Genomic DNA, 27,592 nt, shown 5'->3' with positions numbered 1-27,592 from the left:
CACAACACCAAACCCCTGACGCTGATTGGCTGGAACACTGTTTGTTTATCTGTGGAAAGGTTGGTAGCACCGATTGTTTTTTTGGCATATCTTGGACCCTAGGCTGACCAGAGAGACGCGTTTTTTTCACAGACAATTTATGGGGCAGGCAGCGAGCGGATCGTGAAGAAAGGTCAGCTGAAATTGACACTTTATGTTTTAGGCTAGAAATCGCTGATACAACCTTTAAAATGATCAAAAGTGACATTCAAAATACTTCTATTTCAGAAAATGCTGTTATTTTAAACATTTCAAATTTTAAAGAATCGTGAAAATAAAATGTATCACAGTTTCCACAAAAATATTAAGCTGCACAACGGTTTTTAACAATAATAATAAGAAATGTTTCTTGATCAGCAAATCAGTATTTTAGAATGATTTCTGAAGGATCATGTGACACTGAAGACTGGAGTAATGATGCTGAAAATTCAGCTTTGAATCAAAGGAATTCATTGCATTTTAAATATTTAAAAATGGAACAATATACAGTTTTTACAATATTACTGTGTTTAATTTTGATTAAATAAATGCAGCCTTGGTGAACATAGGGACTTCTTTCAAAAACATCTTTAGATCCCACAATTTTTTTTGGTTTTCCAGCATTGTGTATTTGAACCCTTTCCAACAATGACTGTATGATGTTGAGATCCATTTTTTCACACTGAGGACAAATGAGGGACTCATATGCAACTATTACAAAAGGTTCAAATGCTCACTGATGCTCCAAAAGAAAAAACGATGCATTAAGAGCCGGGGGTGAAAACTTTTGAACTAAATGGATATGTGTACTTTTTTCTTATTTTGCCTAAATAATACTTATTATTATTTAGTACTGCCCTTCAGAAACTACAGAAGATAGCTACATGTTTCAGAAGACAAAATAAGTTACATCTACCCTGATCTTCAAATTTAAAAGGTTCCCCCCAGCTTTTAATGCATGGTTTTTGCTTCAGGAGCATGAGTGAGCATTTGAACCTTCTGGAATAGTTGCATATGAATCCCTCAGTTGTCCTCAGTGTGAAAAGATGGATCTCAAAATCATACAGTCATTGTTGGAAAGGGTTAAAATACAAAAAAAAAATGCTGGAAAACCAAATTTGTGGGACCTGATATATTTTTCTGAAGGACAGCGGGCACTTTAACTGTTCAGGACAAACAAGGGACTCGTGAACAGTTATCACTAAACAACAAAAAACACAGTTGTGGATCATTCAGGTAAGTGTATGTTAACTTTTGAATGGGGTCATTTTTATAAATTTGACTATTATTTTCTCTTCTGGACTGTGTGTAAACACCTTTTATGTGAAATATCTTATTCAGGTCAGTACTAAACAAACAATAACATGCATTTTGTATGATCCTTCTTATTTTGATCAAATACTGTATATGAGTGCATTGGACTGAATTTAGTTTAGTTGACACTTGACAGCTAAAAATGATTAAATTACTTTTGATTTAAATAAATTTTATTTTAAACATGTTAGGCCATTGTCATTTAGCTGATACTTTTATCCAAAGTGATTTGCAGCACACTCAAAGGGACAGTCCCACCGGTGAAACCTTAAATGTCTTTTTGAGAATCCTTTTTAGTAACCTTTCGGTTACCAGCCCAGATTTCCCACGACAACACCACCCCCACAAGGCCTCCCAATGCAGACGTTTGACTCAGTCTGAAATTTTGACAACTTGTTTACCTATGTTGCCTCCGGTCATCATGGAGCAGAACGCCTCTGAAATATGCATAGTGCATACATATATAAACATAGACGGTTCATACAATATGTATGTAGAGTACACTTCGGCACATGAGAAAAGAGTAACAATAATAAACTCACCTCCCATGTTTTCTAAACCATTTACAACAGTTTCCAACACCTGTAAAATAAAAAGTAGAGATAAAATGTACAAAAGGTTTGTGGTGTTTACTTTGGAAACATGACTGTGGTAGATTTACCTTTATCTGGCCTGTCTTTACCCAGCGGCTGAGCTGCATTAGACCTTCTTCGTGTTTCTCAGAGTAGTTCAATACAACAAATCTTTCTCTGTGAACATATTACAGTTGGGAATATAAACAATCATACACATAATACAATCAACAAAGTAGGTTTTACTAGCTATTCTCTTGTACCTTGTGATGTTTTTGTTATGCAAAGCTTCTTGGGTGTCCTCACTAAGAGGAGGTGGGTAAGGCACATCCTTATTGTACTGTGATATTTGGCCGCACAGGATCACATGACCACCGGGATTCATCTGCACAGTGTGAGTATTGCACTTTAACACAAATGACCCAAAGAAATTGATATTAAAACGGAGGGCAGAACATACTGTACCTGTGATATAACAGCATCGCTGATGGGACCGCCTACATTGTCAAAGTATATATCAACGCCTTTGGGGCAGTGCTCCCTCAGCGCTGAGGTGATATCTCCTTTTTTGTAGTTTATCCCTGCTGTAAAACCCAGCTCTGTTACCAAGGCCTGGCATTTCTGGTCTGAACCGCAAATCCCAACCACTCTCTCACAGCCATCCAATTTGCCAATCTTAACAGAAAGAAAAAGTTCTCAAATTGCTCATTATTGAAAAGGTGTATTCAATTTATAGAGTGCCCTCCACTAATATTGGCACCCTTGGTAAATATGAGCACAGGCAGCTGTGAAAATAAATCTGCATTGTTTATCTTTTTGATCTTTTTATTTAAAAAAAATCATTTCATTGAAGTAAAAATTAAAATCTCTTTACGAAATAAATGTTTTTATCCAATGCATGTTGGCCACAATTATTGGCACCCCTAGAAATCTTATAAAATATCCCTGAAGCACTGCAAAAAATTTTTTTTTGCTTTTCTCAGCCAAAATATCTAAAAATTCTTAAATCAAGAAGGATTTTCTAGATGAGTAAAAATTATTGTCTTGTTTTCAGTCAAAATTAAGTGCATTTTTGCTTTAAACAAGTAAAATAATCTGTCAAAGGGGTAAGAAAAATAATCTTGTTTTCTGTTTAAAATAAGATTTTTTTTGCTTACCTCGTTGGCAGATTATTTTGCTTGTTCTAAGCAAAAACTCACTTAATTTTGACTTGTTTTTTACTGAAAACAAGAAAATAATTTTACTCGTCTAGAAAATCCTTCTTGTTTTAGCATATTACACAAGGACTAGGAGCATGAAATTTTCCATCCATGACTTCCTGTCCCACGATTATAAATATGAGGAACGCAAAGGCCAAATTTTCTTAATCATCGATCACAAGCAGTAAAATTAAAGAATATAGTTCTTATGTGCAGAACAAGATTGTTGAGCTTCACAAAATAGAAATTGGCTGAATGAAAAGTGCTAAAGCATTGAAAATCCACATTTCCACCATCAGGACAATAATTAAGAAGCTCCAATTAACTAAAGATGTTATAAATCTGCCTGGAAGAGGACGTGTCTATATCGTTCAAATGCCAGGTGAGGAGGAGAGTTTGAGTGACCAAAGACTCTTCAAGCATCACAGCAAGAGAACTGCAAAGATTAATTGAGTCTTGAAGTCAGAAAGCCTTTAAAAAATATCAAAGAGCCCCTACATGAGCACATGCTGTTCAGGAGGGTTTCAGGAAAAATCCTCCTCACTCATCCCAAAACAAACTCCAGAATATTCAGTTGTCAGATGTGACTGGAAATTCAAACAGGACTGGCTTCTATGGTCAGATGAATGTTAAAAAGAGCTTTTTGGCAGCAAACCCACCAGAAGGGTTTGGTGCAAACAGGGATAAAAAGTGCCTCGTGTCCACAGTTAAATTTACTGCTGGATCTTTATTGTTGCGGACATTTTGTTCAGATACATGTCATCATGGATTCTATTAAATACCAACAGATAAAACATGTAAACCTCACTGCCTCTGTTAGAAATCTTACAGTGCCTTGCGAAAGTATTCATACCCCTTTGTTATGTTGCTGCCTTACGTTCATTTGCTTTAAATTACTTTTTACATCAATCTACACTTTATACATTATAATTACAAAGCAAAACCAGAATTGTAACAACTTTTATATTACAGAATTGTAAATTTATTAAAAATAAAAAACTGAAATAAGTACATACATTAAGGGTATAACTACTGTATTCATACCCTTAACTCTGTACTTAGCTGAAGTACCTTTACAGCTTAAAGTCTTTTTGGGTATGATGCGACAGGCTTTGCATATCAGCATTTGGAAATTATTTTAAAGCCATTTTTCTCCTTACCTCTTCACCTCTCAAGCTCTGTCAGGTTGGATGGGGCAGATGCACATTTTCAGGTTTCTCTCAATATTTGATTGGGTTCAATCCCAGGCTCTGGCTGTGTTGTCTATAAGCCATTCTGGCTGTGTGCTTAGGTTCACTGTCCTGTTGGAAGGTTAACCTTCTGCCCAGTTTGAGGTTCTGAATGATCTGGACTGGGTTTTCACTTTTCTTGGGGTTTTATCTCAATTTTTGGTACATTAAGCTTTCCTTCTACTCTTGATGAGTCCTTCAGTCCCTGCCACTGAAAAACAGCCCCACAGCTGCTACCACCACACTTTACTTTTGGGAAGGTACTCTGCAGGTGATGAGCAGTGCCTGGTTTCATCTAAACATGATGATTGGAATTGAGATTGATCAGACCAGAGAATCTTGGTTCTCAGTGTGTTTTCATGTGTCTTCACTGAGGAGCGGATTAAGTCTTGCCACACTGCCATAAAGCTCAGATCGGGGGAGTTTTGCAGTGATGTTTGTCCTTCTGTAGATTGCTCCTATTTCCACATATGTTCATAGAGCTTAACTGGAGTGACCATCAGGTTCTTGGTCACCACTCTAGCCAAGGCCCTTCTCCATCAACTCTTAAGAAGAGTCCTGGTTGTTTCAAACTTCTTCCATTAAGGGTAATAGAAACTACATGCTTCTGTGAACCTTCAATGCAGCATAATTTTTTTTTTACTTTTTCCCAGATGTGTAGCATGATGCAATCCTGTCTCTGAGCTCTATAGGCAGTTCTTTTGACCTTAGGGCTTGATTTTTGCTCTGATATGAATTTTCAGCTGTTAGGCTAAGGAACATCTACAAGCAATCTGAATGCTCCTGAGCTAAATTTCAACTGTCCTAGATAAGGGTATGAATACTTATGCAATGGATTAATTAAGTTTTGAATAAATTAGCAAAGATGTTAAAAACATGTTTTTCTGCTTTGCAATTATGGTGTATGGAGTTTAGATTGATGTGGAGGGAAAAGAAGAAATTTAAAGCAGTTTAACATAAGAAAGCAACATATCAAAACATGAAAAAATGAAGGGGTATAAATACTTTCACAGGGCGTATAATGGGCAGTGGTTGAACTATAATCCAAAACAAACATCAAAATCAACACAAAAATGTGTCACTGAGCACAAAATGAAGCTTTTGCCATGGCCTTCCCAGTTAACCTAACTGGAATGGGGTGAACTGAAGAGAAGCACTACCAACATGTAGCTAGGAATCTGAAGGATTTGGAGAGATTCTTTGATCTCTTGTCAAGTGTTCTCCAAACTCATCAGACTCAGAGCTGTTCTCTTGAGAAAGCGACATTGCAATAATTGGGTGCCAATATTTGTGGCCAACGTGAACTAGAGAAAAACATTTATTTCATGAGATTTCCCCCCTTACTTTTTATTGTTTTACTTCAATGAAACTAATTTTTTAACTAATTGGAACTTCTAATGGATTTCCAGTGCTTACTTACAGCCACCATCTATTTTGTGAAACTCAACAATCTTGTTCTTCACATCAGAACTATATTCTTTGGTTTCACTCTTTGTGATGGATGATCAAGGGAATCTGGCCTTGTGTTCCTCAAATTTATAATCCTGTGGAACAGGAAGTCATGGCCTGAAAATTTTATGTTCTTAGTTACCCTGGTGTGCTAAAAAATGTAAATATAAATGGGAAATACTTCAGAAATATTTTACTCATAAGAGTCTCTAGGGGCGCCAATAATTGTGGCCAACATGCATTGAAGAAAAACATTTATTTCATAATGATATTTTCCCTCCTCTTTCAATTGTTGTACTTCTATTAAAGGTTCGAATTTTGTGAATTTTTGGAATGAAAGATCAAAAGGATAATGCAGATTTATTTTCCCAGCAACATTTGCTCATATTTACCAAGGGTGCCAATATTAATGGAGGGCATGGTATATGAATAGTTTTTTAAATAAATTAACATTCCAAACAAACAAAAAACAGCATCACTGATGCATCTGCTTGAACAAGCAACACTAAATATTAAATGTTGACAACACTAAATCTTTCTGTAGAGAACAGACCAGTTTCATATATCCACTTACATATTACCTGTCCAGCAAGTGACCCACAAGCTCCAGCTGCTCCACTGATAACCATCGTCTGCTGTCTTCCTGGAATCACATGACCCTTCTCTCTCACACCTAAAAGAGCAGTGAGACCAGGCATGCCCACCGCTCCTAGTACATACGACAGATGACCATCGACCATCTCTGGGTCAACCTGCAAAAATGAGTACAACACATATCCATACACACCTATTCACAATTTCGCAGACTATCAATCAAACTGGCCAAAATAAATGCCATACCTTTTGCAAAAGGCTGCCCTCCATCACATCGTATGTTTGCCAGGGCCAGTTGAAGGAGGTGACAGTAGTGCCCACAGACAACGCCTGATTCTTGCTGGCCTCCACTACACCAACTCCACCTCCATCCACACACTCCTCTAATCTCCATGGCAACAGGTAGTCAGCTCCAGTATCATCGTTCATGCGACAGCGCTACATTGAGTTTTGTGTTAATATTGTTTCATGGATGAGTGAATAAGTTAATGCCTGCTAATATATTGATTACAGCTTGAGTATTCACGAAGGAAATATTCACTAGGCTGGTAAAATATTGAGAATATTTCCCACATGACATAAAATGAAACACAAGTAAGGTCACCTCACCATGTAAGGATCAACTGAGAGGAAGGCTGTCCGGACTAACACTTGTCCTTCCTTCAGCTCGGAGGATTTCATAATCTCCTCCACACGGAAATTCTCTGGAACCGGATGACCATTTTTGCCTAATCATATACAGGGAAATAACATTAAGTGAAGTTCTGAAAAAAAAAAAAAAAACACGCAGCACATTAATAATGAACTAACGTTACATTACATTGTTAATGATTTGTAAACTAACAAATTTTCCCACATGGTTTACCTGGTCGAGAGCGCAACACAACTCTTTTTACATTTAACATTTTTACCTTGTTTTATTACTAAAAGAAGACTTGTATTGTCAAAACTTGCAACTTGTAGCTATAATGCAACTCTCAAAATCTTTCTCGCAGCGACAGCAGTTCCTGAAATAATCACGTGACAAGCAGGAGCTCGTCTGATTGGCTGCATGAGCGGTAAAGGACCGCTCACATGTGTTGTGATGATGGAAAATCAAACTCGCGAATCGGTTCTTTTGAACAGTTCGTTTCGAAGAACCGGTTCTTTTTTATTTATTACTGTGGCCCTGTACCAAATTTGAGATTTATACAGCTAAATGAATAACCACAAAACCAGTCTTAAGTAACACGGGTATATTTGTAGCAATAGCCAAAAATACATTGTGTGGATTTCTTTTATGCTAAAAATCATTAGGATATTAAGTAATGATGTTTCATGAAAATATTTTGTAAATTTCCTACCAAAAATTTTTTGATTAGTAATATGCATTGCTAAGATATTCATTTGGACAACTTTAAAGGCGATTTTCTCAATATTTAGTTTTTTTTTTTTTTTTTTTTTTGCACCTTCAGATTCTAGATTTTCTGAGGCAAATACTGTCCTATAAACCATACATCAATGGAAGGCTTATTATTCAGCTTTGAGATTTTGTACAAATCTCGATTTAAAAAATGTACCCTTATGACTGATTTTGTGGTCCAGGGTCACATTTGAAAATTTGGAATCAGAGAGTGTAAAAAAATCTAAATATTGAGAAAATCTTCTTTAAAGTTGTCCAAATGAAGTTCTTAGCAATGCATATTAGCTACTAATCCAAAAATAAGTTTTGATATATTTACGGCAGGAAATTGACAAAACATATTCATGTACAAGATCTTAATATCCTAATGATTTTTGACATAGAAGAAAAATCGATAATTTGGACCAACTGATGTATTATTGCTACAAATATACCCGTGCTACTCATGACTGGTTTTGTAGTCCAGGGTCACATGCACATTAATATTCAACAATAATACGCAGATTGAATATAATCCTGTTAGTTCCCATGTCTAAAGTCATTTAGAATCTAAATATAACTTGAATTTACATTAAACAACACTACAGTTCATTTTAATCTTTTGACAGACGTTTATGTATGTTTTAATAAAATGATCGATTCAATGAATCGACCTTGTTGACTCGAGAACCTCTCAGAGTGATTCAGTAAACGAATCGTCCAGAAGGTTCAATTGAATCAGAAACGGTTCACAAGAATGATTCGTTCACTAATCGGACATCGCGTGTGTGTTTACTTTGGACCCTAGTGCAAATCTTTACCAGGCGATTCCTCTACCTACTTTTTACAGTACTTATTTTTAAAAACACATTACATTAAGATTAGGAGTTCACACTGATTGAACTCGACGTTGTTTTTGTTTTTATATGTGGTCGTAAATCTATCACAACATTCACACAGGCAAAGGTGCCTCCTGTATTGAAGGTGCAAGAGAAAAATTACATCACTGTGCAATTTGCAGCGGGTGGCGCTCTTGTTACCAACGAGGAAGTGACGCTACAAGGCTTAAAGTTTTTTTCCCCTTTTTTTCTTGAAAGCAACGCGAAAAAGATCTGGATCGCTGGAGCTACGTCGCAGATGTTTTCAGAGGTAATGTAATGCGCAGTAACTGCCTTTCAAATAGATCCAGTCTGAATGTATTCCCACGCGTAAAACATAGATTTGCGATGAGTTTCTGCAGGACGTCGAAAGCAGAGCTTGTTCTGGTCTGGAGAATGAATTCGATTGGGTGGTTCCGTACTTTTGACAGAAACAATCAGATGCGCTTTTGTCAGTGTTACGAGTTGCGAACTGTTTCGTGTTAACACATTTTTGCACAAGCGCAGCAGCACGCGCTGCAAAAACACATGTAGGCAAACAGAAAGTGCTTTTCAGTTGCGTTGCAACAAAAATGTAACGATTTCTGCTCTCGTTTTCAGATGCAAACGTTTCCTTTAAATCAGTGACGGTGTCGGGAGAGTGTCAGTTCTGTACCTGCATTATGATGGATCATGTTACTGTTGTGCAACATTTGGTGGTGTTGCAACAACTGTGTCATATAAACTTGTGTCAGCCTCCCCCCTAAGCCATCACAACGAGTGCAGGCGTTTCACATCTCAGACAAAATTGGTTGTGTACTTGCATTTCGAGTTCTGGCTTGAAATCGTGCATGCATCGCAACTATTAAACAGGCATGCAGTCACGCGTCCATCTGCATTTTGTGATTAAGAATGCAGAAAGGCATATGCATGTAGTCTGAGAATTATATTTTACGCACCCGAATAGCATTCGAGGCATCAGATTGTTTATTGAGGCTGGTACACTCTACACATGCCATACCCTGTGAATGGCTGGCCGCATGTCTGGTGGCTTTGCACTTTATTTTAAGGCACAGCAGAGAGAGAGAAGGAGAGAGAGTACACTGACACTGACACGATGAGGCCTATGGGTGTCTCCTTACTCACGGCAGCACATGCTTGATCATGTCCGTGCTGCTGAACCCCTGCACGTAGGCTATGCACAAATGCTCCGAGTTCTAGGCGTGATTAGCGTTATACAGAGTCCAGAAGTTTTCTTATACTGTTAAAAAGGGAGTCTTTACAGCCGTTGCGTTCATCATAATCATGTTCATAGTGTTCCTTTTTGATATTGATAGCAATCGTATCAAAATGAGACTGAGAGTTCTGTTTTGGTGTACTGGGGAGTGGTAACGTCTGTAACCTATATTACCTCCAAATCTCTTTGATTGCAAAATAATATTCTTATATTTGTCTGCTACGTGTTAAAGTAGTTTTTAAATGCACAGATTATCCCTAACCTTAGCAGTGTTGGGGGTAAGGCATTAGAAGTAACCCGAGTTACGTAATCGGATTACTTTTTTCAAGTAACTAGTAAAGTGTTACTTTTTCCAATAAGTAACACACTGACAGCTCTCCTGTCTTGTGTTGTGAGATGCAGGCCAGAGGCACTTCCTTCACCCTGAGGTTGATTGATTTCACTTTTAGTGTGAAAGGACCTTTACCATTGCCAAAAATATAACTTTTGAATTTTCTGTTATTAAAAATAACTAAGCAAGTCTAGCCCAGGTGAGAGAAAATGTAACACAAAATTAGCATAAGGCATTACTTTCCATAAAATGTAACTAAGTAGCGCAATTAGTTACTTTTTTATGGAGTAACGAAATATTGTAATGCATTACTTTTAAAAGTAACTTTCCCCAACACTGAAACTTGGTGTCAAGTACAAACTAGTAATTGGGAGTAGTTACGCGTTAATTTGTTGAGGTGGTCAAAATCATGTCATACCCCAGAATTTGTATTAATTTGAAACGGTATAATAAAAGATTCACAAAACCGTGAACCCTTTACACATTTCCAAGGTTTTCAGAAGTGGAAGTTGTTATAGTTCGGCAAACTTCTGCAGTGTGAACAGAAACTATAACAAATATAATTTTTGATATTTAAAAGAAGAATCTGTGATGATGATGAGTAAAAAAAGAGAAAAAAAAGTCAAATTTGCCATTGCTTTCTTAGCTGTTAGGAGCACTTATGTAACAGCAACTAGGTTTTCTGTAATTTAATGCTAAAATACACTACCAGTCAAATGTTTTTTTTAAAGAACTTTTTAAGTAAATAAGTATTACTTTCAAAAATGTCTTTCCCCAATTAAAATAAAAATGTATTCATCAAAGAATCAACAAAGAATGTTTTAAATATCGATAATATTAATAATATTAAAAATGTTTCTTGAACAGCATATCAGCATATTAGAATGATTTTTGAAGGATCATGTGACACTGAAGACTGGAGTAATGATGTCGAAAATTTAGCTTTGATCACAGGAATAAATTACATTTTAAAATATATTCAAATAGAAAACAGTAAAATATTTCACAATTTTTCTGCTTTTACTGTATTTTGGATTAAGTAAATGCAGAGTTGGAGTGTGGCAGAAAATTCTTTAAAAAGACATTACAAATCTTACTGTACTTACACTAATGTTTGACTAGGCCCAGTGAAAAAGAAAATAGAAAAAACTTTGTGTCATCATCAAAAGGGTTCTTTGAGTTAACTATAACTAAAAGATTGTACTTGCATGTATGATGTTTGTTAGTCACTCTGTCTGACATGTGTGGGAAATAGGTCTATACATTGTGCAAAATGGGACAATCATTGTATCCAGAAGAAATGTACTGGATAGTGTTACAACCCTCCCCATTTGCTCAGATATGATATTTCTAGTTTTCTAGTCATGCATGTGCAGATTTGTTAAACTCAACCTGCTGATTACGACAGTAATAGTGATATCATTTAACATGATGACAAATACAGACATACCTTCTCAATATTGTATCTTATATCCTTATAGTATTTTTACATCACATGTTATATCAGGTGGGTGGTGGTCATAGTGAGTTCACCTCTGTAGCTCATTTCTTATTGGTTCAACTGTTGTGTGTTACAACACACCACATGTTACAACACTCCCTGGTCTCCCCAATTCAAACAACTATGCAGTTTGGCCTTTTTGTTATGATTAACCCTCATAAATATCTCTAATTTGATGCTTTTCCAGTAGTTTCAAATACATGTCTTGTCTTTTTGCTAATATTGAAATTCATTCCCTCGATTCAGGTATGGATGGGGATGTTTGGCACAAGCCATGCTCTTAAGAACGTTTCCCAGTGACGGAATTTCCCGCATGGCCTGTGCATTTGCTGTAATTTACAGCGCCCCGCATGGAAGGGGAAAAGCCTTATATGGTAGCGGAAGTGGGTGTGGCCAGCGGGACAGTAGGGGATCACAAGACTTCAGCTGAAAGAGAATGTGTTGTTCCATACTTCATGTACGAGTGAACTACTGTGTTTGGGCGTTTTGATTCGCATGTGCGTGCAATAGTAACGAAATCGCGTGCAATTGTTTTGAAAAACGCCTCGCCATTTTGTCAAAAGAAGCCCTCCATTTCCATTTCTCGGTGCTTTCGTTTGCACAAGGATCTACCTCTTGACTTGAATATTACTGGAGTGAGGTCAGCATTGCATGACTCAATCGTGGATAAGCATGCAGTCATTTCTCTACTGTTGCATTGGACCTTGCAGTTGTTCTTAGGGCGACCTGAAAAACAAACGCTGAAAATAACAAGTACGGTAAGGATTGTCTTTTAAAACGCATTGTATTTAATGTTTAAAGCTGTTTAGCTTTACATCACGCAGTAGATACAATTATCAAGTTGTAATATGAATATGAATCGCATTCAATGCGCTACGTGTGTCTTTAAAGCTGAAAACATGAACTAACTTGCGCACGAATTACATTCGCCAGAGTTGACAACTAGGAAGAGACAGGAGGGGGGCTTGTCATTTACCACTTTTATTATTTTGCTGCTCAAGCATGCTTCATAGGGTGTATTGTTGTCTCACTTTGTTGCAGTGTGACACGGAATTAGTGACTGGATAATCCCTTTTCTGCAACAAAGGACTTCTGGTAAATAGCGCTGAGCTGGCTTCACTAGGAAGGGGGGGTCCAGGAAGGGCACCCTGTCTGTGTCTCAAAACCTATTGAGCTGTTTACCCAGACAGCTTTTTGAGGGGCTTGCATGCGCTTTTCGAACGTTCGGACGCAACGCGAGCGACCTGCGTCGCGGCGCGCGATGCGCGTTGCGTTTATAAAACAGCGTGTTTTAATTAAAGAGATAATAGGACTCGCGCAAAATAACAGCTCTGTCATCATTTATTCACACTCATGTTCCAAACCAGAATAACAAAACAATATGTTAGACAGTTTCAGTCCCTATTCACTTTTTTGCGCATATTTTTCCACAAATTGAAAGTGAACGGCTGTCATTGTGCATAACATCTCCCTTTCCACGGAACTATTACAGTCATACAGGTTTGGAACAAAATGAGGGTGAGTAAATAATGACAGCGGTTTAATTCCTAGGTGAACTATTTCTTTAAAAGTAGATAAACTCTTTAATAGTAGATGTGTCTACGCCCCCTAAAATGCTGTCTACAACTAATGTTACGTTACTCTCTCTCTCTGAGGGGAATTCTCGCTCATGCCTCAGCACTCAAGTCTCTTCTGCATTCGTGCGCGGTTTAAATTAAGATCTAGGTAGGATTAGGTAACCGTGCTTGACGTTACAAGCTTATTAAACGCGTTCTCTTGTCAGCTGTTAAAACTGGCTTGTGCAACCGTGCGTTGCTGCTGTGTCCTATATTGTTTTGCTAATGTAATGACATTCATGTGCGTCCAGTGCTCGCAGTTTTCAGCAGAACGCCATGCGTTGGGTTACTCGAATAAAACATGTAAGTTAATGCACTGAAATGTGCTAACGTTAGGTAAACTTGCCTGCAGTGTGGTCCTAACTGGACGTTGGTTTGCTTTATGCAATTGTTGTTTACATCCTCGCGCTGGGTGTTTCTCAATGCGTTGCGTCGCGTCGCGTCAGCCCTGAAAATACTGCAGATTTAAATGGCTGCTTTGAGTACGCAGTATTTATACACATTTGTGTATAATGTATGATTTGACCAAATGCAACTGAAGGAATGTTAATTTTAAAACATTGCTCTGTAGAACGCTGTTATTCTCAACAGTAATTGTGTGTACTTAAGTTGGTCAGTGTGCATTTCTTTTTAGTCACACTCAAAAATACTTTGTAACTTCCCATAGTTTTATTTGCAATTTTTAACTTAGCCCAGGGAATGGACAGTCTTTTGAAATTTTTTTTTTAAGTTGTTTTAATAAAAATACCTGGTGTAAAAACAGGTGATATGTATTTCTATTAATGTAATTTAACTGGTGATAAGCTATAAGCAATGTATAAGTGATAAGAGCCGTATGCATTAGAAGGATTCAGGTGCACAATATTTAGATTTTAGTGCTATTTTATGCTAAGCATGGAGAACGTTTGCATTGGTCGGTGTAATGAAGCAAAAGCCATGTGAGATGTGGTTTTAGCACAGGTAATCAGTGTTGGTAAAAGCAGAGACACTAATGTACATTAAATAATTAAAGGAGTGTAAAAAAATTCTTATTGAATATAGATCACAAAAGAAATATGGTACAGTGATTTGTCCTTATTTGTGTAGTTTGTAATTTGCTTGCAGGAAGATTTACAGTTGAAGACAAAACTTGCAGAATCTGCCAAATGTTAATTATTTTACCAAAATAAGAGGGATCATGTAAAATGCATGTTATTTTTTTATTTAGTAGTGACCTGAATAAGATATTTCACATAAAAGACATTTACATATAGTCCACAAGAGAAAATAATAGTTAAATAAAAAAAATGCCCCAGTTTAAAAGTTAACATACACTTGATTCTTAATACTGTGTTGTTACCTGAATGATCCACAGCTGTATGTTTTTTTTTTTTTTTGTTTTTTTTTTAGTGATAGTTGTTCTTGAGTCCCTTGTTTGTCTTGAACAGTTAAACTGCCTACTATTTGTCAGAAAAATCCTTCAGGTCCCACAAATTCTTTTTTTTTTTTTTCAGCATTTTTGTGTGTTTGAACCCTTTTCAACAATGACTGTATGATTTTGAGATCCATCTTTTCACACTGAGAACAACCAAGGGACTATTACAACTATTACAAAAGGTTCAAACGCTCACTGATGCTTCAGAAGGAAACACAATGCATTAATAGCTGGGGGTGTAAACTTTTTAGCAGAATGAAGATGTCAATTTTTCTTATTTTGCTTGAATTTTATATATTTTTTTTCATTTAGTACTTCCATTCAGAAGCTACAGAAGATACTTACATGTTTCCCAGAAGACAAAATAAGTAAAAATTACCCCGATCTTCAAATTCTTCTGTAATAGTTGCATATGAGTCCCTCAGTTGTCCTCAGTGTGAAAAATAGATCTCAAAATCATAGTCATTGTTGGAAAGGGTTCAAATGTGGGTCATTCAAGTGTATGTAAATGTTTGAACGGGGCCATTTTTCTTGTGATCCCATTCAACTATTACTTTCTCTTTTATGTGAAAATATCTTATTCAGATTGGTACTAAATAAAAAAATATGCATTTTGTATAATCCCTCTTATTTTGGTCAAATAATTAACATTTTGCAGATTCTGAAAGGTGCACCTAAACTTCTGACTTCAACTGTATATTAACAAATAGTGCTCTCATGAATTTGAAATATGCATGCGTTTGGGGGTATTTATTTCATTATTCTTTGGTTTGCTACATGTGCACATACTCAAAACAGCATGCAAGCGCTTCATAATTTATGAGAGGAGCGTATAGCAGGTTAATGATAGACTTTGATTTTGATTTTAATATTTGCATGCTAATGTGAATTATGGGGGGAATTACCTTAAAACTTCATCATTGTGAAACTAAGCTTGTACATTTTCACACTCTTTGTGGGAATATGTGTGCAACTGTATATCTCTCCTCATTTTACTCACTTTCACTGTTGCCCTCTCCGCACAGAGTCTAGAAACAATTGTTTGCGGTAGCGTGCACATTTTCCCCCTATTCACACTTTGCATTCTCACATATGTGTCATCTTGGTTTGTTGGTTGCTAAGATTAGTCTGCTACTTTCTGAACAAATTACCTGCAGTTTGTTCGACATTGTTTCATGATGTGCACTCAACTGCTAATGCCACAGCTCCCTTAACAATCCACCTTTCCCTTTCAAACTCTTTTCTCTAGTGCCCCATTCATGAAATTGCTGAAACAGCTTTTTCAGTGAACCCCCACTAAGCCTAAAGTACTGACTCCGGAGGCTAACCATAATGTTTGTGACCACTTTCTTCTCAGGTTGTCTCCAATGAATGAGCAACAAGTTAACCTAAAGACTTCTCAACCCAGCTTGACATCCCGGGAGCAGAAGAGTTGTCAGTGAAGAACAAAGCAAATGGACATGTTTGAGCTACAGCGTTCTGAAACGGCTATTTCTGAACACGAGATGCTGCAGTTTTTTCTTTTAAAGCTTACCTGCATTCCTACCATGTTGAGTAGGTTTGGATGACCATTAATTGTCAATAAACCAATCAAAGGAATCTTGATACTCTAATACTCCTAATTAAACTAGAGCAAGCTTTGTGTGGTTTTGGGGATTTGAACTTTTGTCTCCTTAACCTCCCACTCCACCTCTCCCCAGAATTGATATTCATGAAAGTCATGAGTTTGCAACCTCAACAGAAAACAAACGCAAAGAGAACAGGCAAGCGCATCACTTTCTTTAACGATCAGGGTGTGGCGATGAAAGAGGCCTCTCAGCATACAGAGGCCTACTATGGCATTGGGGTCCCTCCTTCAGGCCCAGGACATAATGACAGTGGAGGTGTGGAAAGCTTGAATGCAGAGGCACAACATACGTACCTCAATTCTGTCATATTCAGTCCTGAGAAGGGCGATCAAAGCCGAGGGCACTACCAACAGATCATGCCCATGAAGTGGCCACATCAGGATCCACCTTTGCAGCCCCAACAGCGACCAAACAGTTGGTCACAAGGCATGACCGCTTGGTCCCAGAACTTAGGTCCATACCTGGGGGCTCAGACTGCTTTTGCAAAGCAGATGCATGAGGGCATGTCAGTACAACCTCAGCAGCAGCAACCTGAGCCGCCGACTATTAGGGCAACTGAAAAACAAGGGACTAATATAAGTGGAGAACCCTTTAGGGATAATACCAAACCTGGCCGGGGTATGGACTGGGAACAGCAGCAAGCCTTTCAGCAAACACAAAAGCCTGGAATGTTAAATCCGCAGCAGCACCACGGACAGTCCACCACTGGGAGTTCGGTGCTGCAACCCTTTCAGTTAGCCTTTGGACAGCCCAAGCAGAACTTGGTAGCGGGTTACTATCAGGTAGTTCAGGGCAATCGGACCTTGCCGAATTTAAATTACAGTGCGCAGACAAATTCCCAACATCAGCTTCAGCAGCTGCAGCAACAGGAGCAGCAGCAAAAGCTGCAGCGACAAATAATGTTCCAACAACGGCAGCTGGAACAGCAGATACGACAACAGGTGCAGCAGCAACAGGTACTTCAGCGTCAAAAACAGATACCACAGCAATTAAAACACACTCAGCATCCACCACAACAACATATGCAACAGATTCAGTCACAACAAGACTTGGTGCAGCAGCAACTAAAATCTGAGCAACCACTTCAGAACCAGCATCTATTGGAAAATTACTCTGATGGCCAGCAGCCACACGCTTCTTCACTTGATCAGCATCACGCTTCATTACCTGGACAGTCCCAAGAGACAACTGATCCAACACAGACTCAAGACTCTGTTCCTCATCCTTCCACAAATGTTCCTCAGCAATCTGTCGAGACCCAACAACCTGGGCCCCGGAGATCACGTCGGCTTTCAAAAGAGGGTGAGGGCCCTGCTTCGGATAATCCATTCGTCATGCCGACTGATCTGCACACACAAGGTTCTCAGAATGGCGCTTCTGAGACCAATGCGGTGCAAGACATCCGGGCTGCTCCGACAGGTGTAATCCAGAGCACACGACGTAAAAGGAGGGTGTCGCAAGAGGTCAACTTGGAAACATTGGCTCAGAAGGCTTCGGAAAGGGAATCTCTTCCCTCACGGAATGTCAAGGTGAGATCTTTTATGTGTTTGAGTCAAATATGTTGGAGAAATTAAAGGGGTCATGACATGGTTTTTATTTGTAATATTTTAAAATGTTCCTTGAGGTTTACTTATGTTAAAGGGATAGTTCGAGCATTTAAGACATGAAGTTGTATGCAATCCTTATCAGCACTATAGTGTATACACACTGACCCACACTGCGTTCACCTCCCTGGTCAGAGTTCTGGCCGCTGGAAGTTTTTCAAGAAAGTAGTCACGGTTAGTTTCCGGGGCCTCAAAACTGTGCGTTTTTACGTGAAAAAAATATATGCGTTTCAAAGCTTGATTAATTTACATCACAAAAAACACTCCTGACAAAAATCATACCTCAGTTTTAATCGGCACTATATTCTTTCCGTTTCCATCAATCCACGCTGCTGTCAGTTCGCACGTTCCGATCAGCTGTTCCATTACACACTCGAATGACAACGACGTAAAAAGTAGAAAATTAACAATGGTGCGAACTTGTAAATTCCCAGGTTGTGACCACAAGAATGTGCAGGGATCGCCGTTCAGATTCCATCGTTTTCCTGTTTCGGATATAGTTATGAGACAGCTTTGGCTGGTTGCCATCGGCTACTCTGCGGGAGCTAAAATATCCAGTATCAAGGATTTTCGTGTGTGCAGTGCTCACTTCAGCGAAGACGATTACATCCCCAACCAAGGAGGAAAAATAAAAAAACGGATTTTAAAGAGTTCTGCTGTACCAGTACCACGGGTAAGCTCTATTTACTAACTTTATGTCGCATACGACAGGTTTATTTTGAAGCTAACGTCGGTTTTTAGGCTAACGTTACACTGAGAATATTCTAACCGGGGCAGTGATAGCATCGACAATAATCGACTGTCTATGTGGTGAGAAAATCGGCAAATGTCATAACTAATGAATTTAATTGAATCTATATAACACAACAAAATATGATGCTTTGCTATATTTGTTATTGTCTGTAACTATGCGGAACGTGTGTCGGTTTCATCGTAGACAGTAGCTCACGAGGACTGGAGATCCCATGTCTAAACTGTACAGTAAACAATCTGATGTTTAGACTCCTGTGGAAATCACGTGAAACGAGGTCTAATATAAAAATAAATATATCGTCTGTTCCGTCTGACATTGTGCTAAAATTGGTTTCATCATCAGAAGTTTCGTAGTCAGACATGTTGTCAGCGAGTCGCGCTATCAACAGCTGATCGGAACGTGCGAACTGACAGCAGCGCGGATTGAAACGGAAAGAATATAGTGCCGATTAAAACTGAGGTATGATTTTTGTCAGGAGTGTTTTTTGTGATGTAAATTAATCAAGCTTTGAAACGCATATATTTTTTTCACGTAAAAACGCACAGTTTTGAGGCCCCGGAAACTAACCGTTACTACTTTCTTGAAAAACTTCCAGCGGCCAGAACTCTGACCAGGGAGGTGAACGCAGTGTGGGTCAGTGTGTATACACTATAGTGCTGATAAGGATTGCATACAACTTCATGTCTTAAATGCTCGAACTATCCCTTTAATAAAGTTTTTTGCTCAAAAAAAAAAAAAAAAAAAAAAAAAAAAAACGTGGAAAAATTATTATTTTCAACCCTTATGCTGACCCTATGTCTAAAACAACTTGTTTCAAAGTCCCATAAAATCAAAATTGAAGTTTTTTGGCTTTTAGTATGAATATGTTAGCCTTAAGGTTATCTTTAAGCTGTGTGCTCCAAAACAATGACAAAATTCTCATTTGAAGGTTATAAGCATTCAAAACTTAGTCTCTAACTTTTTATGATTTTGATGACATCACCCTGCACTTCATCAAACTTTCTGTCCAGTCAGATGCACTCTAGAATCTGAAGCGTCCTGCCCCCTGCACTATAAATACACGCTGAACCTGCGGCTTAAACCGGTTGCTTGTTCACAGAATTAGTATTTACTGTATGGTGAATGGCACTATATAGGAAATAGGGAATGATTCAGACAAATATGCAAATATGCTTTCAATTAGGGCGAAAGAAGTCTGATTTTGCACTGTTCGCGCCACACAGAGTGAATCATATACGCGAGTTGGCATGGACCATGAAACATATCGGACCCATTTGAATTCTACATAGAATGGTATATTTTATAGTTATATGGATGAGATTGTGGCTGTTATAAGCTGTCAAATATGACTTAATTGAGCTCAACAGCTCTGGCCCAAGCTGCGATATAAGCAAAATGCTATTGACTATTTAAAAAAGGGAGTGGGACTGATTGATATGTCCCACTCAAATGACTTCAACACATAGAATAATGCTGTGTGTTTCAAAACACTTCAGTGGATCTTTAAATTGCATATCCTTTAGGGCAGAGGTTCTCAACTCTGGCCCTCGAGGTCCGCTTTCCTGCAGAGTTTACCTCTAAACTTGATCAAACTCACCTGCCTGTAACTTTCTTGTAATGATGAAGCGCTTGATTAGCTTGTTCAGGTGTGTTTGATTAGGGTTAGAGCTAAACTCTGCAGGAAAATGGACCTCGAGGGCCAGAGTTGAGAACTCCTGCTTTAGGGCATGACAGGAATCAGCCACTGTTATAATTGGCTAACGTCATTGCATAGGAAACCGTATTTACACCCCCTCGCTATTGCATGTGAGTGTTTTGACAACATCATAAACAAATGGTAATTTCCAGACAAAGCGTTATAAAACCATTTACTTACAGTTTGGGATGCAGCTGCAGTCAGATCTAGTACCGCTTCATCTTTTCTGAAATATTTCTTTGTGAACTCTTCCTGACACTGTACCTCATTTACAAAACAAAATGCTCCGATCAATCCTCGATCGACACGATCCGGGATGCCATTAAAAATAAACGATCCACTTGTTCCTTACACTGGGATCCTGATATATGTACAAAGATGCGAACAACCTGTTTAAACCAAACAAGCCAAAGTGAACCTTCTTTAACTCCATTTGTCCAATTGACGACAGATTCAAGCACGTGGACTGTCAGAAAGCGAACACATCTGTATACTGTATCCAGTCTAGAAAAGGTAGCAGCAGCTATTGTAATTTCTATTTACTTTTGACTACCCAGTGGCCAGGGCCTATGGTGAGCGGAATGACTGTTCGTCGATGCCTTGCTCTGGAGGCAGTGTTTATGCAATTGTTTGTGTCTGGGTGACATCACCTTGCACCTCAGATCCAAACGAGTCGTTTGTGAAGCTTGATTAAATAAATGCTTCGTTTATAATGAAGAGGATGTTTTAAGCTATAAATCTTGCAGGGTGTTTTAATGGTACAAAGATCAAGGTAAATTTGATTTCAGATGTCATGACCCCTTTAAAATACGTTTCAAGCAAGCAATTACGGTTTTGCCAATTCATGATGTAGTTAAAATGAAAAGTTGGCCTGTGACTTAAGGATAACAAATTACCCTGAGCCAAGGGAAGTTGATGTCACTATCTCCTTAACACTGTAGAGTGAGGATGCACTACTTGTTTCAAATGCATACAGGTTCTGCAGGTTTCTCAATTGATAGGGGAGTGTAAAGTTGGTACAGGCACTTACTGTTGCTATTAGGTCACATGGTCGCTTGAGCCAAACAAAGGCTTTTCCACACCACTATCTTCTCATACAAATACCAGCAAGTGCACCCCACCCTCAGCCCACTGGCCCTCTTGAGGATGTCTGAACATTGATGTTCATAAAGACCTGCTTTTCTTTTTGTTGTAACTCATAAGCACAGCTACTTTTGCAGCGTCACTGAGTCTTTTCTTTTTTTGGAATGGAAGATTGTTAAGAGACTTCGTCCTATTGCAGTAGATGTTGCATATAGGGACTAGTGTTAATTGCTCAGTTTGTTCATTTTTTACCATGCACAGAGAATTAGTGCAATCAAATTTAACGAGGGAATCGAAGTGTTTCTGGGCCGCGCTATTGAGTTCACTCTGCTTTTTCTTGTTGCATAAACTTCCTTTGAAAAGAACAGCAGCGCTCCTATAAGACTCCCTACAGATGATAACAAAGAAAGGGTGTGTGTACATATATCGTTGATCTGTGGGCAGATAATGCACAAAACACAAAGAACAGTCCAGTAAAAAGCAAATCTTAGATCAGCTGATTCCAGCTCCTCGAAACAAGTAGGTGCATAAGTCAGTAAGGCTTTTTTTGGTCTCATGGTGATGACGGATGTCACTTTATGCCTCTAAACCTCTCTAACTCTAAATGCAGGCTGAAAAGCAGCTCTTGCTCAAGGGTGAGTGAGCTGCAAGGGCCTCATGTACTAAGCTGAATACCTCAGCGGTGCCAGCAAGGCCGGGGTTCAGATAAGACAGGCCACATCCTTAGGGATTTCTAGATTTTCACGCAACTTCCAGTTAGAAACCCGGTTGTAGTGACGCATATTGCGTTGTCTGTTTCCAAAACATGCCAATGAAGTTTCAGTAGTTGTATTTTCTCATGCCTTCTCATGCCTTAGTTAGCAATGAGGAGAAACAGGAATTGTTCTCACAATAAGGGAAACATGGGTTTGGTGCACCACCCAGAATGCTTTTTTTCTGACTCAAACATCATTGTGAGTGTTTTTTTTTTTTTTTTTTTAAAGAGGTTTCGAAATTTGCAGTCATTGTGAAATAGCTAAGAGTGCCACTTTTGTATGCTTCTTTATAAGTTCCTGTTTTGTGGAGAAGTTTAGATGCAGTTCAGTAAACCTAACATAGGAACCCATTTTCTAATCATTAACACACCCACAGGTGAGTCTGGTTATATTGAGATATTGTCCTGTGCTGTCATGCAAAGATCTATACATCCTCTGCTGCCAGTCTGCAGGAGCAAAAATGAGGTCGCAGTTGATTCATTAAGATGTTTTTGAAAATAGTCTTGAGCTAACCTCATTTCCTGTACTAATATATCTTATCAGCTCTTAAGCACTCTCTCATTTCGTTCATGCATATCAATTATGTCTATAGAGCGGAGGAAGGATGCTGAGATTTAGGACTTTTGTTTAACCATTAATTTGACTGTGTTAATCATGTGTGTTGTCAGCAAGAGCCACACAGGCCCTGGAGCCCCCCTGTTGCCCCGACGGGTCCAGGTCGAGGGGCAGCTGAAGTGGATCAAGTGAGTGCCAAGCGGCCCAGGGATGACAGCCTCATGCCACTGGTCATTCCAGTCTCTGTGCCAGTGAGACAAACTGATTCCTCGTCCCCCGATCACGATCAAGCTTCGCTCTCAGCTAGTTGGCCTTCACGGCCTTTGGGTACCCATGACATGAGCTTCTCCGATTATAAGACTTCTGTGATTGTCACACGACGGCGTTCACTGAGGAACTCTCTGTCTGAGAGTTCGGGCCAGGTGAGTTCACAAAACATTAACATTAATATATCTCTCTTTTTGCCTATTTATCTATTCCATCCCCCTCTGTTAAACCCTGGATTAAAATTCCCTAATAAACCGCAAATTTCTGCCGACCCCCATGTCCATTTTCTGCACCCTAATCCAACCTTCCCCCACCACATTTCACTACCAGATTTATCAGATCTGGCAAGACTCACCAAGATCATCCAGATTGCATATGGTGTATGTAGGAGTGTGCGATAATGACAAAAAATGATACTCCAATATTTTCGTAGAATTTTGTCGATAACAATAATTAGACAATATCATCAATACGATAAGTGTGTTATTGTGCTGGTACTTAGGACAGCTGTGGACAACTGACTCCCAAATCTTTTGATATTCTTCATATTCTGTGCAGTGGTTTGTTTGCAAATGAGTTTAAATACCTTTTATGGACATTTTCAATGTTTTTTCTAGCATAATTAAACTCGTAGTCTTTTGTCTATAATTCTTAAATTGAATCAATAAATTCAAATTGAGACACTTTAGGACTGTTACCAATTAAATGAAATCAGTATGAACAAAATTCATGTATGCAATGCAGAGTTGGGACAGAATCTGCATCGAAATTGGCGTTTAAATGCATTCACACACATTAACCTGCAATTGCTAATGCACAATTAATGTTTTTTATGTTAAAAGTTTTGATATTACCTTAGATGGTATATATCGCACACCCAGTTGAAGTTTACATACACCTTGCAGAATCTGCAAAATGTTAATTATTTTACCAAAATTAAGAGGGATCATACAAAATGCATGCTATTTTTTTTATTTAGTACTGACTTGAATAAGATATTTCACAGACATTTACATATACTTCACCAGAGAAAATAATAGTTGAATTAAAAAAATTCCTATATATTGTTTTTAATAGATTTTTTTTATAAAGTTCCTGCTCGCTGTTCTTCAGAAAAATCCTTCAGGTCCCACAAATTCTTTGGTTTTTCAGCATTATGTAATTGAACCCTTTCCAGCAATGAATGTATAAATTTGAGATCCATCTTTTCACACTGAGGACAACTGACGGACTCATATGCAACTATTACAGAAGCGCACTGATGCTTCAGAAGGAAAAAGCATTAAGGGCCGGGCAGTGAAAACGTTTTGAATTTGAAGATCAGGGTAAATTTAACTCACTTCTGATGGGCAGTACTAAATGGAAAACCCCCCGGATATTTAGGCAAAATAGGGAAAATGTGCACATTCTGGTCAAAAGTTTTCACCCCCCCAAGCTCTTAATGCATTGTGTTTCATTCTGAAGCATCAGTGAGTTTTAACCTTCTGTAATAGTTGCATATGAGTCCCTCAGTTGTCCTCAGTGTGAAAAGATGGATCTCAAAATCATACAGTCTTTGTTGGAAACGGATCAAATACACCACAATGCTGAATAAGAATGCAATGCAAGAATAGCGGGCAGTTTAGCTGTTTACGACAAACAAGGGACTCATGAACATCTATCACTATCAAAAAAAACTGCTGTGAATCATTCGGGTAACAACACAGTGTATGTAAATTTTTGAATACTAAATAAAATATAACATGCACTTTCTATAATCCCTCTTATTTTGATAAAATCATTTTGCAGATTCTAGATTCTGCACTAATTGGCTTGCTAACATCTAATCTCTTTTACAGAATGGTGGAGCAGAGAGCGGAAGCGAAGCTGACGGCAAAAAAGCCAAACGACGGCCTCGCCCAGAGCCGCTCTTTATCCCCCCACCCAAACTTGGAACTTTCATTGCCCCACCAGTCTACTCCACTATCACACCTTACCAGAGTCACTTACGTTCACCTGTCCGATTGGTCGACAACCCCCTCAACATGCCACCTTACACTCCCCCGCCCATCCTCAGCCCAGTTCGAGAGGGTTCGGGTCTTTACTTTTCCACCTTCCTGTCGGCCGCCGCCGCGGCAGCAGCGAACAATCAGGGGCTGCCCCCACCTGCCACACCCAAATCTGCCACCCGCAGCCTCTTGCGCTCCAGTGAGTCCTTTTTACTATCTCTACAAAGTGTGAAATTTAAGTACAACTTAAAACCTAAACATAAGTACTGTTCCAAAACCTAGTAGAGTATGTTAATTTTGTTTCCTAATGCATGCTAGGGCTGCCTAACTAGCAAAGGAGACATGCTATGCTGCCTTAGAATTTGGTACCCAAAATATTAAGGAAAATGAAGTAGAGTGAGCTGCCCAGTGTTTGTAGCAGGTTAAAAAGTACTGTAAGTTGGCATTTCATTAGGTGTTGTCTTAGTATGCCCAAGATATAAATATCCTAACAAGCCAGGATATATGTAATTAGACATAATTGATGTGCGTATCATAAATAGGAGCACGTATAATAAGAAACACTGTTTACTTTGCATCTAAGCACAGTCTTTTTGTTTGTATATGTCCAGACAGCAGTGATATAACCCCTCCAGTTCTCTCTGCTATGAGTGAGGCTACGCCTGTCAGCATTGAGCCGTAAGTACATAAGCTAGTCAAATAACACCCCCACACATTATGCTTCACAAATTTCTTTAATTAGCTTACGCATCTGGCCAATTACTTGGTTAAATTTGCCTTTTTTATTAGGCTAGTTGCTTACTAGATTTCATTCAGCTGACTGAAAGTCAGTTGTCTAAATAGCTGATTGTTTAGTCACATTTTATGGAAAATATTAGACACTACTAATAGAGTAGATCACAAATCACTTGTTTTTTGTACAGAGCTGCAGCTTTGCACAGCATAAACGTTGAAGGTGTGAAAGAAAGATATGCTGCTGCTTCATTGACACGCTGAGTATAAGTTGTAAACCGTAGACTGCAGTTGCAAAACTCATGGTCATAGCATGTTGTGTTTTTGTATGTTAATGGTTGAGCTGGTTGGGGAGCTGTTATGTCTTGCACAAATCGGTCTGTTAGTGTGTTTAAGAGAAATCTTGGATTATACATTTGAGGTATTTCAGAGCTATTTTTTTTAAGAACACAGTAGGTGGGGGATGGTGGCCGAACAGCGGGAATTATGGGATATCTTCTGTGACTGGTACCAGCTGGTTTATCTAATGGTCAGAACAGTGTTTGGTTGAAATTCTTTCTGTCTTACATACACAGACACGCTCTCTGTGAATGGCTACAGATCCCTTCATTTTGGATTTGGCCAGTGCACCACGAAAGCACATCCTGGAACAAAATAATAAAACACAATCTGTCTTGCCTTATCCCCAGACCTTGGCAGTCAGATACTGGAACATTTGGCTTTCAAAAACATGGGGTGTTAATTTTATGCAAATACCCATGGTCAAAATCTACTCTCATGAATGCTTGAGTTCTCGCCAAAAAAGCTGACAATGAGATGAGCAACGGAATTAATTCAAACGGCAGTCTGAAACAACTTTAATATTCCTTAAAGGGATAGTTTACCCAAAAAATGAAAACTACCCCATGATTTACTCACCCCCAAGCCATTCTATATGTATATGGCTTTCTTCTTTTAGACAAATAAATTTTGAGTTATATGTAAAAATGTTCTGGGTCTTTCAAGCTTTATAATGGCAGTGAATAGGTGTTGAGATTTTGAAGTTGAATAAAGTGCATCCATCCATCATAAAAAGTACTCCGCACGGCTTCTAGGGGTTTAGGAAGTTCACTTCCAGAACAAAAATTTACAGATGATGTACTCACCCCCTTGTCATTTAAAATGTTCATGTCTTTCTTTCTTCAGTCTTAAAGAAATGTTTTTTGAGGAAAACATTTCAGGATTTCTCTCCATATAGTGAACTTCTATGGTGCCCGTGAGTTTGAACTTCCAAAATGCAGCTTCAACAGGCTCTAAACCAGGGGTGCCCAACCCTGTTCCTGGAGATCTAAGGTGCGTTCCGATCGACAGGGTCCCTACGCAGTGTTCACTGCTCCCTACTCCCTTAGCACTGTATATTCGTTGAAGTGGACTTCGCTGACAATAATCGCTCATTTGGAATGCCCTGAAACGTCATCAAAGCAATTCAACGGCAGGTCACGCAGATTATGATTTAACATAAATAAATATTGTAATTTATTTTACTTTAAAATTTAAATACATATAAAATACATATAAACGCATGTATCTAAAAAATATAGTCCAAATGTATATGTTTAGACCGTTAACAGATTAACAGATTTTTGTGGTTTTATCTCACGCACTTTATTCCCCACACACAGCCTATATTTAACTATCCTGTGGTAACATTAAATAAAACAAGACAGAGCTTCACCCTGCCAGTTTTACTTTCATTCATAAAATACAATATGCAAATGTAACATGAATCGCCATAACCATTCATAAACACTCTAATTTGTATAATAATAACAACATTTA

At 38.5% G+C, this 27,592-nt stretch overlaps 2 protein-coding genes across 3 annotated transcripts in view; one reads left to right on the top strand and one right to left on the bottom strand.

Annotated features, from left to right (window-relative positions):
• Positions 1-1,487: 1,487 nt before the first annotated feature.
• Positions 1,488-7,374, bottom strand: ptgr2 (prostaglandin reductase 2). Its single transcript, XM_073827215.1, has 9 exons — positions 7,241-7,374; positions 6,985-7,103; positions 6,622-6,813; positions 6,363-6,533; positions 2,370-2,579; positions 2,168-2,289; positions 1,994-2,081; positions 1,875-1,914; positions 1,488-1,769 (listed from the first exon to the last, which is right to left on the bottom strand). The coding sequence occupies exons 1-9, from the start codon at positions 7,278-7,280 to the stop codon at positions 1,705-1,707; spliced, it is 1,047 nt and encodes a 348-aa protein (XP_073683316.1). The 5' UTR covers positions 7,281-7,374; the 3' UTR covers positions 1,488-1,704.
• Positions 7,375-8,808: 1,434 nt separating this feature from the next.
• Positions 8,809-27,592, top strand: part of mideasb (mitotic deacetylase associated SANT domain protein b) — a 44,907-nt gene continuing 26,123 nt past the window's right edge. The window contains exons 1-5 of one of the 2 annotated variants that reach the window (XM_073826989.1): positions 8,809-8,905; positions 16,070-17,869; positions 22,901-23,209; positions 24,893-25,241; positions 25,654-25,720. In XM_073826989.1, the coding sequence (XP_073683090.1) occupies positions 16,424-17,869; positions 22,901-23,209; positions 24,893-25,241; positions 25,654-25,720 (2,171 nt within the window). In that variant the 5' untranslated portion in view covers positions 8,809-8,905; positions 16,070-16,423. Of the gene's footprint in view, positions 8,906-12,191; positions 12,441-16,069; positions 17,870-22,900; positions 23,210-24,892; positions 25,242-25,653; positions 25,721-27,592 lie in introns of those variants that run through there. The other variant, XM_073826988.1, reaches the window with a different exon arrangement.

Source organism: Garra rufa, chromosome 21 (genome assembly GCF_049309525.1).
Source record: "Garra rufa chromosome 21, GarRuf1.0, whole genome shotgun sequence".
Lineage (NCBI taxonomy): Eukaryota > Metazoa > Chordata > Actinopteri > Cypriniformes > Cyprinidae > Garra > Garra rufa.
Note: the sequence above shows the minus strand (reverse complement) of the source record. Positions and strands in the feature narration are given on the sequence as shown.